The following is a 15,875-nucleotide window of genomic DNA, read 5'->3' as shown; positions in this document are numbered from 1 at the left end:
ACCATTAGCACCGGATCTAGGATGGATGTTACGCATTTGACTGGGATGAAAGGGAAGATTGACTGGCCTATTCCTTTTCATCTTCCCCTCTCTTGGGGCACAGCATCAGAAACCCTGATGCAGACAAAGAGGAACAGGACTTTAGTATCGATTTCAATGATAGTGACAATGAAGAACGAGATAACCTTGACAGCGTGGATGGCCCACCCAAAACTTTTCATGAAGAGTAAACTATATCCCACTTCACTAGCTACTCGTTATCTTTAAGTGTCTTCTATCACATAATATAGAAGTGTCATTCCACACACTCCTTACTGGGGGACTGTGTTTTAACCAGCCAAGCCCTTTGACATATTTATGCTTCATTGTCACTACACAGAGATTTAGTGTAACAAGACAAACCCATTAATACGCTATAATATATGTATGCCTCATTGTTACTGCACAGATTTTCTGCTCCGCTTCCCTGATTGCAAGGGGCGAAGTCCCAGTGGTATTGACAAACCACTGGTATATGTGGTCAACCTTAACTCTGAACCACTTACAAGGCTTCGAGTTATCGATAGCACGGGATAAGTACCCAGCCTGTTGGAATAGGGACTTTCTCTCACCTAAGGATAACTCTCCTATATAAAGGATGAGGATTTATATTTTTGCCGGAAGAATTAAAAAATTTAAAGATAATTTGTATTTTTTTTGTAACTAATAAAGCTTAGTACCCATTGCGGATTTTTTTTTTTTGCTATTAACTTTGGTTGGAGGGTTGTGTGAAAGTGTTTTAGACCCCACTGCTGATTGTGGAACTGTGTTGTCATCAATAAGCCTTAGTTGCATGCTGCATACAACAGGGAAGAGTTTTGTGATTCCTTGTTTTAATTTTAGATAATTGATTATTAGGATCCCCATAATATTTCTAACTTTTGATTATTAGGATCCCCATAATATTTCTAACTTATTGCTCAGCCTTTTTGCCATGACCAAGTTTAGTGGTAAGTGAAGTGGAAAAAGGTTTCATTGATGATCAGTATGTGCCTTAGATTTTTCCAGCCCATGGATTTTAGTGGTCTCTATATTTAATACATTCATGCATCTCAAAATGTTGAAGTACATTTACTGTACCAATCTTGTTTCTCTTTCACAGGTCCGCGCCCTGAACTTGATCCTGATGTTGTAGCTGGACTAGATGATGATGTTATTGATGAAAACTCTGCCTGCAATCCTGATGACGAAGATGCTCTTCCAGACAATTTTGTCGTCATGCTTAACTCAGATAAACCGATTCATGAATTTGAGGATGATGAGGAATGGGAGGACTGTGATGATGATGATGTGACTTGGGAGAATGACCTTGCTGGTTGTCACCATTTGCCTGCTCTTTCAAAACTAAGGTTTGTAGAATGGTTTTCACATAATATAAGCATTATGAATTGGTTCTTACACATATACAAGTCTTTTGTCCTTTAAAATAGGGATATGTCTTCAGCGTTCCTTGAATGGCCATTTAATCCTAAACAAGGTAGATAGCTAGTGGCTGGTAGAAAAAGGGATAAGTCCAGCTCACCTGCCTGTTACAGAAGAGCCACTTTTGCCATTGGCTGGGAATGGTCGCACCTTCATGCTTCTCTCTCGACTTTTGGATCTTTTCTTACATACGATTGTGATAGTTTTTTTTTTTTTTTTTTTTTTTTCTCGAAGTACTAATGCTTGTCAATGGGAACCACGCCAAAAGGTAAGCATGCGGTGAAGTGAATTTTGTCCTTGTGAAGATAAAGCCTGTGAAACCCCATGTGTTGCATACCTTTGTGAAGGGATTTCTTGTAAGCAGCCACCTCTCATTTGAAGTTATCATTCTCACTCTTCTGATCAGGAAGAAGTTGAATTCAGGAAGCATAACACATCCACTTGGTTAATGTTTGTGCTGTTTGCAATTACGTCTTCGGAACCTCCCCAGAACGAGGTGGAGACTACTCCTTACTCTTAAGATTTGAGTAATGTTTTTGTGGAGAGTGGAGTGAGTGACATTTATTGCTTGATGTTTTTTTAGGTTCTGTTATGTGGATATCTAGGTTAGATGAGGATAGGCGTTGCTGCTACCTTCATCAATCCTGCCATGACATAGAAGGAGCACCTTGCCCTAAGGAAATTGCTTTTGGTCCAGATGGAGTATTTGCTCTCATCTTTAGACCAGTTGAAGTTGATGGAACATTTGTGAGTTTAGTATGACAGTCTTATCCTTGGATTAGATTTTGGTGAATAGTCTCGGCCAGGCCCCAATACTGATTCTACAGTATAGGGCAGGTAGCAGTTAGATGTTACTTACATCTTCCCATTTCATCAAGAGCTGCTCCCTTCCATCAGGAGGGGTTAATAGAGCTCCCCCACTGAATAATTTCTGTGTGGTTTTGACAAGAGGAGTGGGAGCTTGGTGTGATAGCTACAGTACTGCCATGCAGGGGTTACATGTGAACAGTCCCACATGTACCAATCACCAGCACTGTAGGCTAGGTAATAATAAAGTATATACGACCCTTGAAGCCAGACCATGAGCCCAGTATGGCAGACACTTCTGACATACCAGTAGCCGTTAATGATCTCTCCAGAGATCGAGTACTCGTTCACCTTCCTAGTCCATTCTGTGGGATACTCAGGTAGTCTGTTCTGTTAGGCTTCGGGTTGGTCACAAGTAAGAAACTATAAATAGGGGGTTATAGAGAACATCTTTCTATGGCCAGAACACTTTTCTGAAGATCACAGACCTCTTTACTTGCTTTGACCAAAGAAACAACTGCAAAGTTAAGATCCCTGTTGGAGAGGAGCAATCCATGCTTGAAAGGATCTTTGAGCGTTTTTGCCAACCCGGGAACCTAAGTCCTCTGGTTGAATGGTCTTTATTGTCAGGGTATGGGCGCATGCAGCTCCGGCTAACCTGAGGAGGGGAGTACTTCCCTCAAGGTATTGTATGGATCCCTCCTCAAGATATCTGTCCATGGTGGGAGGGAACTTTTGGCAATCGTGCTTGTCTTGGTGGTGGGGTGGTCATCATCCTCAAGGCACTGGCAGATGCTCCTACTACTAACTTGAGGAAGGCATCATGGGGTTATCCCTCAAGATTGTCTCTCTTCTTTACATCGACAAGAAAGTAGGAGTTTCAGGTGGTTCATGATATCAAACATTTGAGGGATGGTGTTCTTTCTCCTTCGTTATCTCGCAGACTTTAAACGAAAAACCACTACCCATTAGTCTCGAACACCAATTCGGAACCTTCCAGATCGTATCTCTCTGTGTACGTTTACACAAACTTGTCTGGTATCACGTCAGGGTATTTTTGTGCTACTTGGGGAGGAAGTGTGGCAATCTTCTCGTTACTCCGTACAGGAACAAAAAAGAAGTGTTCATACTCTATTCCTTTTGGCTTGGTGAGGGTGTTTGCTTGCAGAGGCATCTTTTGTCAGTGTGTGGGAATTCACAAACTTTGTCCTGTCATTAGCTTCCATTTTACTGAAGGTGTCAGACCATTTTCGCCTCTCTATCTTACGGAGGTTGCCCTCAGTCCCAGACCCTTGGGTCCTGTGGTGGTTACACAGTAGTTGTTTACCACCCCCAGCTCCCTTACATGACTTGGGATGTATCGGCCCTTTCAGCATAAATCTTGATGTAAGGTGAACTGACTGCCTCTTTTGCATCTTTCATGTTATGCGTTGGCTGGATGTCTGATGCTGGTGAGTTACCTGGCAGATCGTCTTCCTTTCATACTATGTCTGCCTATAGGTAACTCCTCCATCTTCCTGGCCAGGGGGAGGAGGAATTTGTGTCTTACCAAACATTTCTTCTGGTGTGTCTGTGCCAACACCATCTCCCTGTTAATGAGATAGGTTTTCTAGGTCCTATTACTAGCTTCCTTTTAAGCCAGTAAAGGTTGGGGGCCAATAAGCTTCTGCATCTCTATGATTTGGGGTTAAAAGGTTGTTGGAATCACCTTCTTTGCTTCTGTGTAGGATCAGAAAAATATAATGACCATGGAGTAAAGAACCTTCCAGTTTGGTGCTATGGGACTTCCTCCCACCAATGAGTGTGTCTCCCTATTTCAATAGATGAAAAGTTAGTATATGCATAGTAAAGGTAAAAAATTTCTAAGTAATTAATATTTCTCCAATGAGTGAGTCTCCCTTTTTTAAAGAAGAAGCTTGTATATTCCTAGTAAGAAATTAATTTTTTTAAAAGTAATTTGTATTTTCCCAAGCTATAAAGCCTGAGTCTTTTAAATTAGATTTTTCATCTCAATGCCCCCTTCTCAGTCCTAAGCATTACAACAAAAGTAGGTGTTCTGTGACAAGCCAGTGGGTTGGACTACCACCTTGTTTCACCTGTCATTAACAAACTACTTTGTTAATGATTCAACGGCTGTTCTAACGCTGCTAAAGACATAACCATATTCTAAAGGATTTCACTTTGTATAGCAAGGAAAAATGCTATACTGTACTGTATACATTACTTTAAAATTTATTATTTTAAGATTTTGTATGTCAATTGTTTCATTGATAGGTTTTGGAATAATTTTTTTTTATCAGGTATATAATATTAATCTATTCTTTGGCTTTATTGGTAGATACTTTTAGCCTGCAAAAAGAAGGGATTGTAATTTGGAGAAAGGGGAGAATGATGGAGTATATTAATTACTAACTAATGAAATCTTTTTTAGCACTTACAGAGAACAGTCTAAGGAAGAAGGTTATGACGCAGACGAAGAGGAACGGGACTTTAGTAGCGATTTTAATGATAGTGACGATGAAGACCGAGATGAACTTGGCAGCCTGGATGGCCCACCCAAAACTTTTCGGGAAGAGGAAACTGTTTCACACTTCACTAACTACTCGTTATCTTCAAGTGTCTTAAGAAGAAATGAGGGACTTACGGTTTTGGATGACTGTTTTGAAGAAAAGGTGAAATATATGCTGAATTTTTAAACTAACAGTATTTTGTATTTTCATTATTAGTAGAAGAATGTTACCTTGACTTAGGTACCGTATCTCTCTCTCTCTCTCTCTCTCTCTCTCTCTCTCTCTCTCTCAGGATTTGAAACAAATTACTAAAAACATTTTGACATGTTATAGCCGGTGTAAAATATAACTTGAAAATTCCTTTTTTTCATCAAGATCCTTGTCCTATCTTGTAAATATTCCAGTTTCTGCGAGAATATGACGATGAGCAAGTTGGAGCACTTGATGGCGAGGATATTGATGGCTTTGTTGGAGAAGATTCACCCTTGTTTAAGCAGGTTTTGGAAAGGGCAAAGAAGCAGCTGCAGGCAGAACCAGAAGATGAAAAAACCAGGATAATTAATTGGATTAAGGATATGCAAGATAGAATTGACGATGACAAAGAAAAAGTACAGGTTTGTGAAATTTCTTTTTCTATGTTGGTTTGTATGTTCATGTTTTTAGTATTAAACTGTGTATATCATTTATTTGAGGTAAAGAGATCTGTAAACTCCATGCATATTATTGCCATTCGATTAAGAGACTGATCTATTTGATAGGTATCCATGTTATATTATGTGAATGTTATTGATGATATAGACACATTGTAAAAGGCATGCCATTAACATGATTGACAGTCTTATCAAAGTAAGTATTACTTGATATTGATAGATATTACTATACATCACAATATTTTCCAAAAGACTGGCAGTAATAAATTATGGTTATATCTGACAGATTGAAGTCTCAGACAGTGAACCGGGAGAAAAATGGGACTGCGAAACAATTCTTTCTACATACTCAACGCAGTATAACCACCCACGAACTATTACGGATCCGCCACGCCGGAAAAAGATTGCCATTAATCCCAGAACTGGTGTACCTCTAGAGCACGGAGTGGAAGGGTTGACAAAGAAAGCTCTTGTTTTGCACAATAACCAGATAGGTGGTGACAGTGGTAAGTTGACATTGGTTATGTTCATGGTCATTGGGTAACTAGTAGGATGAACTATGCATGCATAGTAATGATGCATTGAATTTGTATTCAAGCCAAAATTGCAGAGTAATGGGTGTCATATATATATTTTCCTGTGATAAACATGGTAAAAGACCCCAAGTTCTTAGTTGGATAAGTAACAGAATAATAGAAAGAGATCCGGTAGCATTGCCAACACCTAAACTCTTGAGATATTTCATGGTTAAAAGTAATCCAATCTAATTTGTACCAAAAATTAAGAGATAAATCTGAAAACACAGCTGCTTTAAAAGGTGACTTAGTGTAAGTCATCAAACACAAGTTCTCCAGTCTGATTCATTAGGAGTCGTATTTAGGAATGTTATTTTCAATGATGGGGTTCATCCGTATATTTAAATTAAATGTTCTTTGCCATATCAGACAACCATCAAAGAGCTGCTGTGACTGATTCACTTTGACAAATAAGGTTTTGATTATTTTATGCATGGATGAAATTTAAGCTTTTTTAAAACCAGACATGAGGTAGTTTTCCTTATATACATCATTGGGGATAATCCAGTGTGATCAAGAATTTATGTGATTATTCCTCTGGTATAAGTTAGTATACTTAAGGTCTACTGGTTCAGCTGTTAAAATGTATAGTGGTCATAACAAATTTTTCTCAATTTTATAATACTAATTCTTTCCAAATTGGTTATTTTTCAATATCAAACTTACCCGATGATCATATAGCTGCATCCCTGCTGCCCGACAGAAAAAATCTATGGGAGGAATACGCCAGCGATCGCTATACAGGTGGGGGTGTACATCAACAGCGCCATCTGTCAAGTAGGTACTCAAGTACTCGATGTCAACAACGAACCAATTTTCCCTCTGTCGTGCCACAGGCAAGACCTACTAAATACGCCGTCCCTAACTGGATTTGTTTTCACAACGATTTGGTGAAGTACACTATTCCAGTTTTGAGCTTTCGCTATGCAGGGGTTTTATCTTCATTTCAAAACTTGAACTCGTTTTGGATAGATTTAATTATGGTGACGAAGAGAGTATGGACTCTCCTTCACTTTTAAATGGCCGACCCTTCCCTTAGACGGAAGTGTTGGTGACGAAGAGAGTATGGACTCTCTTTCACTTTTAAATGGCCGACCCTTCCCTTAGACGGAAGTGTGTTTAGGTTTTTGGTAATTTTGCTTAACGAGTTATAGATCTATTTATTTTATATCTCTCCGCCTTTATAGGCCTCTTCGATTAACTTTCCATTTATTATAAACTTATAAAAATTAATTTTTATGTTTGTTTATATGCGACCTTTCCTAATAGTAGGCGGTCCTTACTTGGAACCGAAGTTAATTAACATTGAGCCCGTCATATCGTATTTTCCTTTTAAGAATTTATACTTTTTTAATTTTAATGTTTTTGAAAGAATTTCTTTGATAGTCTCGTACTGTTTTCAAAGATGAACTAACGTTTAGTTTAGTCTCCGCAGTTGTTGACGTTCAGAACGTTCAACATGCGCTCTATCGTTACGATAGAGAGAGAGTATTTCACGGTTTTACGTTGCAGTAAGAGTAAACCGATTCTAGCGTTTCGTTCATTCTTTCTTAGCTTAAATGGTTTTAATTCTAATAAAGGAACTTTTTGGGAAACCTTTCAGTTTTTTCCTTTAGCAAATAATATGTTTTAACAATATATAATTGGGCTCTTCTCTCAGGTTCTAAGTCAAGAGAGAAGAGAGAGAGAGATAGAGACGGAGGGAGAGAGAGGAGAATAAACGTTTCGTTCAAGCGGGTAACGTTGTTCTCGTTTTTCACTCTTCTCCCTAGTCGCTGTAGGGGAAGAAGGTAAAACGTTTCTAGAGTTTTATTCTTGTTCCCAGGCTTTATGCGGTGAGAGATTTTAAACGTAGTTTATTTGATCTAGTTTTTAGTCTCTTTTCCAGCCACTGAATTCTTTATCTTTCATTATGTTTTTCTGGTGCATTGTAAAACTGTTTTCGCAATTACTACCTTTTAATGAAGGATAGGATTGCGTGTTTCAGGTACAAATCACTTAAAGTTTCGATTTCAGTGAAATAAGTGCAAACAGAAAATCAAAAGTGATAAAGTGATATGCGCAAAGTGTTACAGTGTTGCGTTCGAGGGTTCGTCTGTTCGTGCCAGTTGTTCACCTAGTCCGATACCTCTTACAAGCTCCCAAGCCCAAGGGAGAAGTAATGTCGAAGGACTTATGGGTTCCACAGGCCTTGATCGACGAACAGACGTTTCCCTCGGTGGTTTCGAGTGTATCTACACACATTGCCGACGTGATCGCCCCACCCACATAAAGACGAGAGAGCCCATTTATTCCTCGTCTGCGGAAGAGGTTTCTCGCAGAAACCATGGACCAAATCTTGCAGCTTTAAGTGCTAGTCGGTCCCTTCCGCGCAAGTCCAACGGCCTAGGTGTAGCCACTGGGTCAGTTCGGACTCGCTGCAGTCATCCGACGACTGCACACCTCCCAAGAGAGGCAAGGTGGTACCGCAACAGGCAGTAACTCCGTCTGTTGCCGCACCAGCTGTTTTAGACCCTCAGTCACAACGGACAGTAGCTCCGTTTGTTGCCGTCTTTTATAGACCCTAGTGGTCCATGCTGCAGACTATGCAGTCTCAGCTTGCTCCTTCATGCAGGAGTATCGTGCTGAGAAGGTTGACAATGCACCTGTTAACATACAACCTGCCACGGTTGTGCGCTCAGCAGATACTGCGGCTGCCTGCTCCCACACTCCACCTGTGAGAGCTCCACCACCGATGCGCAGTCGACCCTGCCAGACGCATGTTCATGCTGCACCCTCCGTTGACATGCGTGAGCTTCCGCATCAGCAGTGGGAAGGTGCTGTCAAGCTGCCGTGTTTTGCCGCAATGCGGCATGCTCCGCAACCCACGGCAGTCCCTCCCATGCACCAGCACTCCGCTTTTGTTGTTGCCAGCTCCCACACTCCGACTGCGGAGAAGGTTGACGATGCACCCGTTGGCCTACAGCCTACCACGGTTGTGCGCCCGGCATGGCTGCCTGCTCCCACACTCTTGTTGTGAGAGCTCCTCCACCCATGCACAGTCAACCCTGCCAGACGTATGCTGACTCCCACAGACACACGGAGCACTCCGTTGCCGTGCGTGAGCTACCACAAGCTGCCGTGTTTTGACACGGTGTGTCAGCCTCCGCAACACACTGTGGTTACCGCCACTCGCCCGCAGCAAACTAGTCAGTCAGGAGTTGAGGCTTCCCCACACAACTTTGGTTGTTGCCAACTCACAGACTGTCAAAGTATGTCCTCACGCTCCTGTTGTGGTTGACAGTTCACAGACTGTCAAGCAGTTTCATAACGTTGCCTTCTGGTCTGCTGCTTATGCACCAGTGAAACCCTCACTGAGATAACCTAGCTTTTCTCAGACATGGTTCCTGTAGATGAGAAAGTGCTGTTCTCCCTCCTTCTGATATTCCCTTGAGGACTCTGTCATTTGGAGAGGAGCCTTAAGCTGCTTAGCCTCCTAAGGACTTTAATTAAAGCATAACATGCTTCCAGGGAGGGTAAATGGTTACGCTTCAGTCGCTAACCCCGTCTGTTGCCACACCTGCTCCCATAGACCTTGGGCTTTGTTGCAAGACATGCAGTCCAAGCTTAGTCCTTGATAGAGGATTTTTTACGGAGAAGAACCTTCTTGCCAACAACCTTCCTACCGGTTGGTTGTACGCCCTGTTGACGCTGAGATTTCCTACTCACGTCCGCCAGTTGAGATGGTTCCTCCTCCGGTGCGACCCAGTGTGGGTTGCCAGTCGCACGTTGACGTTAAGCGACTCTCGGAGGTGGTTGTGGACGTTCAGTGTGTCATTAGGAAGACGTTCAACAACCAGCAGAGGTGACTTGTTGTGGCGCAGTGCGGCAACCTCAGCAACCCGATAAGGGGTTGTCTGCACAACCCAGACAGTCTAGACAGTTTCGGGTTGTCGCTGTACTTCCTCGCTTCCCCATGGTTGACAGTTCACAGACTGTGCAGCAGTACCATGATCTTGTGTCCGGCTCCGTCACGCATCCACCAGTGCGACCGGATTCAGCGAGTCAGACGTTGCCCACTCCGTTGCCGTTTCCTCATCAGTTTCGGATGAGGAACCCTCTGATGAGGACATGGCTGAACAAGACGATCAACCCCCAGCCCTGCTATCCAACCAGAAGATGCTGAAGAAGGAACGCGGCCCTGTCAGGCTGTGGATGAGTCTGGTTAAGACACTGTCATCCGTGGTTCAATTGGTGTCACTTGGAAGACTACACCTCCGTCCTCTTCGGTTTCATCTAGCTCTTCACTGGAAAAGGACAAGACGCTAGAAGCGGTCTAGATCCCGGTTTCCGGAAGATAAGTCTGGTCTGACTGGATGAAAGGACTTTATCAACCTTTGATAGGGTCTTCCCCTGACTGTTCAGACTCCCAACCACGTTCTCTTCTCAGACGCATCGGACGTAGGCTGGGGTGCGACCTTAGGCGGTAGGGAATGCTCGGGATTATGGAACTCGAGTCAAAGGACAATGCATTTCAACTGCAAGAAGCTTCTGGCAGTACGTCTGACCTGGAAAAGCTTCAGGTCTCTCCTTCAAGGCAAAGTAGTGGAGGTGAACACGGTCAACTCCCTGCTTTGATGTACATCTCCTAGCAAGGAGGGACCTACTCTCTGACATGGTACGAGTTCGCAAGTGACCTCCTCTCCTGTTCAACAGGTCTAGACTTTTCACTAGTAACAAGTTTCTTCCAAGGCAACTTGAATGTCTTAGCAGATTGTCTCAGTAGGAAGGGACAAATAATTCCAACATATTGGACCCTCCACTAGGATGTATGCAAGAGACTTTGGGTCACCTGGGGCCAGCCAACCATAGATCTCTTCGCAACCTCGATGTCCAAGAGGCTCTCAATACTTTGCTCACCTATCCCGGAACCAGCAGTAGTTCTTTTAGATGCCTTTCTACTTGATTGGTCTCATCTAGATCTATATGCATTCCCTCCGTTCTAGATTGTCAACAAGGTACTGCAGAAGTTCGCCTCTCACGAAGGGACAAGTGGACGCTAATTGCTTCCCTCTGGCCCGCGAGAGAATAACTTACCGAGGTACTTCGATGGCTAGTAGACGTTCCCAGAACTCTTCCCCTAAGGGTGGACCTGCTACGTCTGCCACGCGTAAAGAAGGTACTCCAAGGCCTCCACGCTCTTCGTCTGACTGCCTTCAGAGTATCGAAAGACTCTCGAGAACTAGAGGTTTTTCGAAGGAGGCAACCAGAGCGATTGCTAGAGCAAGGAGAACATCCACCCTTAGAGTCTACCAATCGAAGTGGGAAATCTTTCGAAACTGGTGCAAGTCAGTATCCGTATCCTCGACCAGTACCTCTGTAACTCAAATAGCTGACTTCCTCTTATGTCTGAGGAAAGAGCGATCTCTTTCAGCTCCCACTCAAGGGTTACAGAAGCATGTTGGCATCAGTCTTCCGTCACAGAGGCTTAGATCTTTCCAACAATAAAGATCTACAGGACCTCCTTAAGTCTTTTGAGACCACGAAGGAGCGTCGTTTGGTTACACCTGGTTGGAATTTAAACGTGGTTCTAAGATTCCTTATGTTAGACAGGTTCGAACCACTTCAATCAGCCTCCCTGAAAGATCTCACCTTTAAGACTCTTTTCCTGATATGCTTAACCACAGCTAAAAGAGTCAGTAAGATTCATGCCTTCAGCAAGAACATCGGATTCTCATCCGAAACGGCTACATGTTCTACATCTTGGTTTTCTAGCCAAACACGAGCTGCCTTCTCGGCCTTGACCAATATCGTTCGATATTCCAAACTTATCGTATGGTTGGAAATGAACTAAAAAGAGTATTATGTCCTGTAAGAGCTCTTAAGTTCTATTTTAAAACCTTTACGAGGCCCGTCTGAAGCTTTATGGTGTTCAGTTAAGAATTCATCTTTGCCTATGTCAGAGAATTCTTTATCCTATTTTTATCAGACTGTTAATACGAGAAGCTCATTCCCTTCTGAATGAGGAAGACCAAGCTTGGCTGAAGGTAAGGACACACGAAGTTAGAGCTGTCACAACTTCCGTGGCCTTTAAACAAAATAGATCTCTGCAAAATATATTCGACGCAACCTATTGGAAAAGCAAATCAGTGTTCGCGTCTTTTATCTTAAGAATGTCCAGTCTCTTTACGAGAACTGCTACACTCTGGGACCATTCGTAGCAACGAGTGCAGTAGTGGTGGGGGCTCCACCACTACAATTCCCTAATTCCAGAACCTTTTTAATCTTTCTCTTGAAATATTTTTGGGTTGTCCGGAAGGCTAAGAAGCCTTTCGCATCCTACTTGATTTGGCGGGTGGTCAAAATCATTTCTTGAGAAGCGCCTAGATTAAAGGTTTTGATGAGGACCTTTAGTATGGGTTGCAACCCTTCATACTTCAGCTCCTAGGAGTAGCTCAGCATCCTATGAGGATCGCGAGGCTCAGTAAGGAAGACGTACTTAAAAAGGCAGAGTAATTGTTCAAGTCGTCTTTCTTTCCAGGTACTTATTTATTTTATGCTTGTTATTTTGAATAACTGCTAAAAGAAAATACGGAATACTTAGCTCATAATGTCAACTTGTTATGCTGGTCTCTACCCACCCCCCTGGGTGTGAATCAGCTATATGATCATCGGGTAAGTTTGATATTGAAAAATGTTATTTTCCTTAGTAAAATAAATTTTTGAATATACTTACCCGATGATCATAAATTAAAGGACCCACCCTTCCTCCCCAATAGAGAACCAGTGGGACAGAGGAGAAAATTGGTTCGTTGTTGACATCGAGTACTTGAGTACCTACTTGACAGATGGCGCTGTTGATGTACACCCCCACCTGTATAGCGATCGCTGGCGTATTCCTCCCATAGATTTTTTCTGTCGGGCAGCAGGGATGCAGCTATATGATCATCGGGTAAGTATATTCAAAAATTTATTTTACTAAGGAAAATAACATATTTTTTATATTCATATCTGTCAGAGGTCCTTAAGAAACTTAATTTTTTCTCCAGGGTAAAATAACTCAACACTGATTCTTATAATCATTTTGGTCATTATGGTGTGTGGGAGAAGAAGGGACCATAAGAAATATTAAATTGAGATTTTTTTTCATATTTGTTTTACAGGAAAAGCACAACTGGATACTGAAACATTAATCACAAGTATGTCAACGGTCTCTATTCGACCTCCTGGCGAGACCAGCGACGAACGTAGGTTTAGAAAGAAAGCTCTCAAGGAATTACGAAGGGTAAGTAGACAGAGACTTTTATCTTCACTCCATTTTTTTTTTATATATTCTCTTTCTTAGCCTTATGTGAAAGATTAGATAAGGAAAGGGACAAGCATAATTAAGAGTCAAATTCCATGCTTGAATTCAAACCATAAATGACCCCTTCATGAAAAAATGTCTTATTCAACAACAGAAAATGAATAAGAAAAAATGGATTGCATGGAAAGTAAATGGCAGAAAGTATTCCAGTTGATGCAAGAATACCACAAAGAACCTTTACCATATCTATAATGGTGGGGTTTTGTGCTTAGATTTAAAAAAAAAAAACCTTGTTATCTCTGCATTTGGAGAAAAGCTTTTACTTAGTTCAGAAAATGAAAGGCAACATTTGTAATTTTAACATTCATTTTGAAAAGTATTGGATATTGCATTTTTGCATATATAGGTCTATATACAGTACATTTCACACTTTTGCCTTTTGTTCCAGGAAAGACGTAGTGAAAAGAAATTGAATAGATGTACCTTCAAGGATGAAAAGAAACGATTGGAGAAAATCAGCATGAACAACAGATATAACAACAAAATATCATTGGTGTAACTCTAACACAATATTTATCTATTTCTTTCCATACACAACCCCTCAACGAACTCCATAGCATCGTACGACCGTATAATTATATATAACGTTATTATTGTTATTTCTTCTGTCAGAGATTTATTCCAGTGGTGTGAGTTCTATTGTTGGTTTGGACAAAGATGAAAGGTTTTGGAATATCTTTTGCATTGCTGGCTTTGCAGCTCTTATATTTTGAAATTCTGAATGTTTATCACACTGTTGAAACCTGCATGTATTTGGGCTCCTTATATATCGACCTGTGAAAGGTTTTCTTAAATCTTTTTATGTTGCTGCTCCTTAATTAGGTAGCACATTTTGGAAATGTAATCTCTACTTCTGTAATCTTTTGTCTTTTTAAGGTTACTGTATTTTGTAATCACAAATATAACTCTAGAAATGCACACCTTAAATGAATATACAGTATTGTAATAGTTACCTGTATGTCAAACCAATAAAACATATTAAAGATTAAAAGATACCACATATTTTTTTTACTTTAGATGCTCCCAATTATGTTTGTATGTTATTTAAAAACCAAACATTTTATTTTGTTACTGTTTAATGTTATAGGTTCTTTGAAGACACCTGAGGTAATACTTTATTTCCAATTGTTATTTTTTCTGTAATGGCTACGTGCTCTCATATAATTGTAATGATAGATTATTTTACATCCACTCAGAAGATATTGATAATTAAAAGCATTTACTGTATATACATACAGCATTGTACATTTTAAGTGATTAGTAACTGACCACACGGGAAAACACATAAACTTGATTATTTCTGTCTAACCTTTGAATAAGCAAAATGCTATCAATTCCAAATTTTTATGACTTGAGTAATGTGAATTGCGATCTTTGTTGATGTTTCCCCAGGATACTTTTTACTTCAGTCACCACATGGTAAATGTAAGTGGGTGTTGGAAAAGCATTCACATAGGTGTACAAGGCAGTGAGAAAACTTTTTCTTCATAAAATTGGTACTAATAAGTCACTGTAATAGCATTCTATTATTCCAGGCTTAATGTGGAAATAGAATTTAGCTAAAACATTATTTAATTTGGATTGCTAGCTTGGTTGGAGCAGATGATGAGAGAAATTAGGGTCGTGTAATTAATTAAAGTCTGTAGGTTGCTTTTGGGTGGACCAGATATGTTGCTATGTAATGTATTAAGGTAGCAGGACAGTTTCATTGATTACTGAAGCTTGCTTGTCCGCATTGCTGACTATGGCCCAAGTTCCAAAGATCTAATCCTGATTATATAATTCAACTTACGGTCTTTCAGCATTCCCTTGGCCTTTAGCTGTACAGCACTAGTTTTATATCCAAATAATTTACCTCCATTCCCACTACTTTGCATTTTAGTTGCTGTCCAACCTCTTGATTTTTACTTCACACTGCAACTTCAGTGTTTTCACTTAGTTGCTCTTGGGTGATGAATGGCTTCACAGGCCTTAGCCCTAGCACTAGTCTTTATAGACCAAATTCATAAATAAATTTTAATCTCTCCAGTCAAGCCACCATAAATTGTTGGAAATGTAATGGCACACATATGAATATTGTAAAGGATGACCAGATTTGTGGTTATGGTAGGATATACATCAAGGGTTAGATTCCTTTTTTTTCCCCTGAATATTCCCGTAGGATCTTATGAAAGATGAAACCCAAAAAGCTGTTCGAGTAAATGTTATTGAATAACTCGAGAACTTTTCTGTATCTTGAGAAGAGAAATAATGCATTCACCTTTTGATTTGAAATGATTACAAACTTTAAATGAAGAACCAAGTTACTCTACAACACAATTTCTTCCCAAGGTTAAAAACCAGTGTCCTAAGTGATGTATTCCATTCCATTTAAAGTTACTGTTATGTTAGACAGTTTGTTATAAAAATATTTCTAAGTAACTTAATTGTTTGGAAGTACTGTACATACCAATTATTGGTTGTAATGCCAGTAATGTACAGTATACCATTACATTACTATTATTACAAGCCAAATGGCTGCAAATCT

General features: G+C 40.6%; 1 protein-coding gene across 1 annotated transcript in view; it reads left to right on the top strand.

The window, feature by feature from the left end:
• Positions 1 to 14,346, top strand: part of LTV1 (LTV1 ribosome biogenesis factor) — a 31,101-nt gene extending 16,755 nt beyond the window's left edge. The window contains exons 5-10 of the mRNA XM_068380666.1: positions 1,142 to 1,388; positions 4,700 to 4,940; positions 5,183 to 5,392; positions 5,715 to 5,934; positions 13,146 to 13,267; positions 13,737 to 14,346. Of these exons, the coding sequence (XP_068236767.1) occupies positions 1,142 to 1,388; positions 4,700 to 4,940; positions 5,183 to 5,392; positions 5,715 to 5,934; positions 13,146 to 13,267; positions 13,737 to 13,847 (1,151 nt within the window). The 3' untranslated portion in view covers positions 13,848 to 14,346. The remainder of the gene's footprint in view (positions 1 to 1,141; positions 1,389 to 4,699; positions 4,941 to 5,182; positions 5,393 to 5,714; positions 5,935 to 13,145; positions 13,268 to 13,736) is intronic.
• Positions 14,347 to 15,875: the final 1,529 nt, after the last annotated feature.

This window comes from Palaemon carinicauda, chromosome 9 (assembly GCF_036898095.1).
Source record: "Palaemon carinicauda isolate YSFRI2023 chromosome 9, ASM3689809v2, whole genome shotgun sequence".
Taxonomy (NCBI): domain Eukaryota; kingdom Metazoa; phylum Arthropoda; class Malacostraca; order Decapoda; family Palaemonidae; genus Palaemon; species Palaemon carinicauda.
The sequence above is the reverse complement of the archived record's forward strand: the minus strand, read 5'-3'. Positions and strand labels throughout refer to the sequence as shown.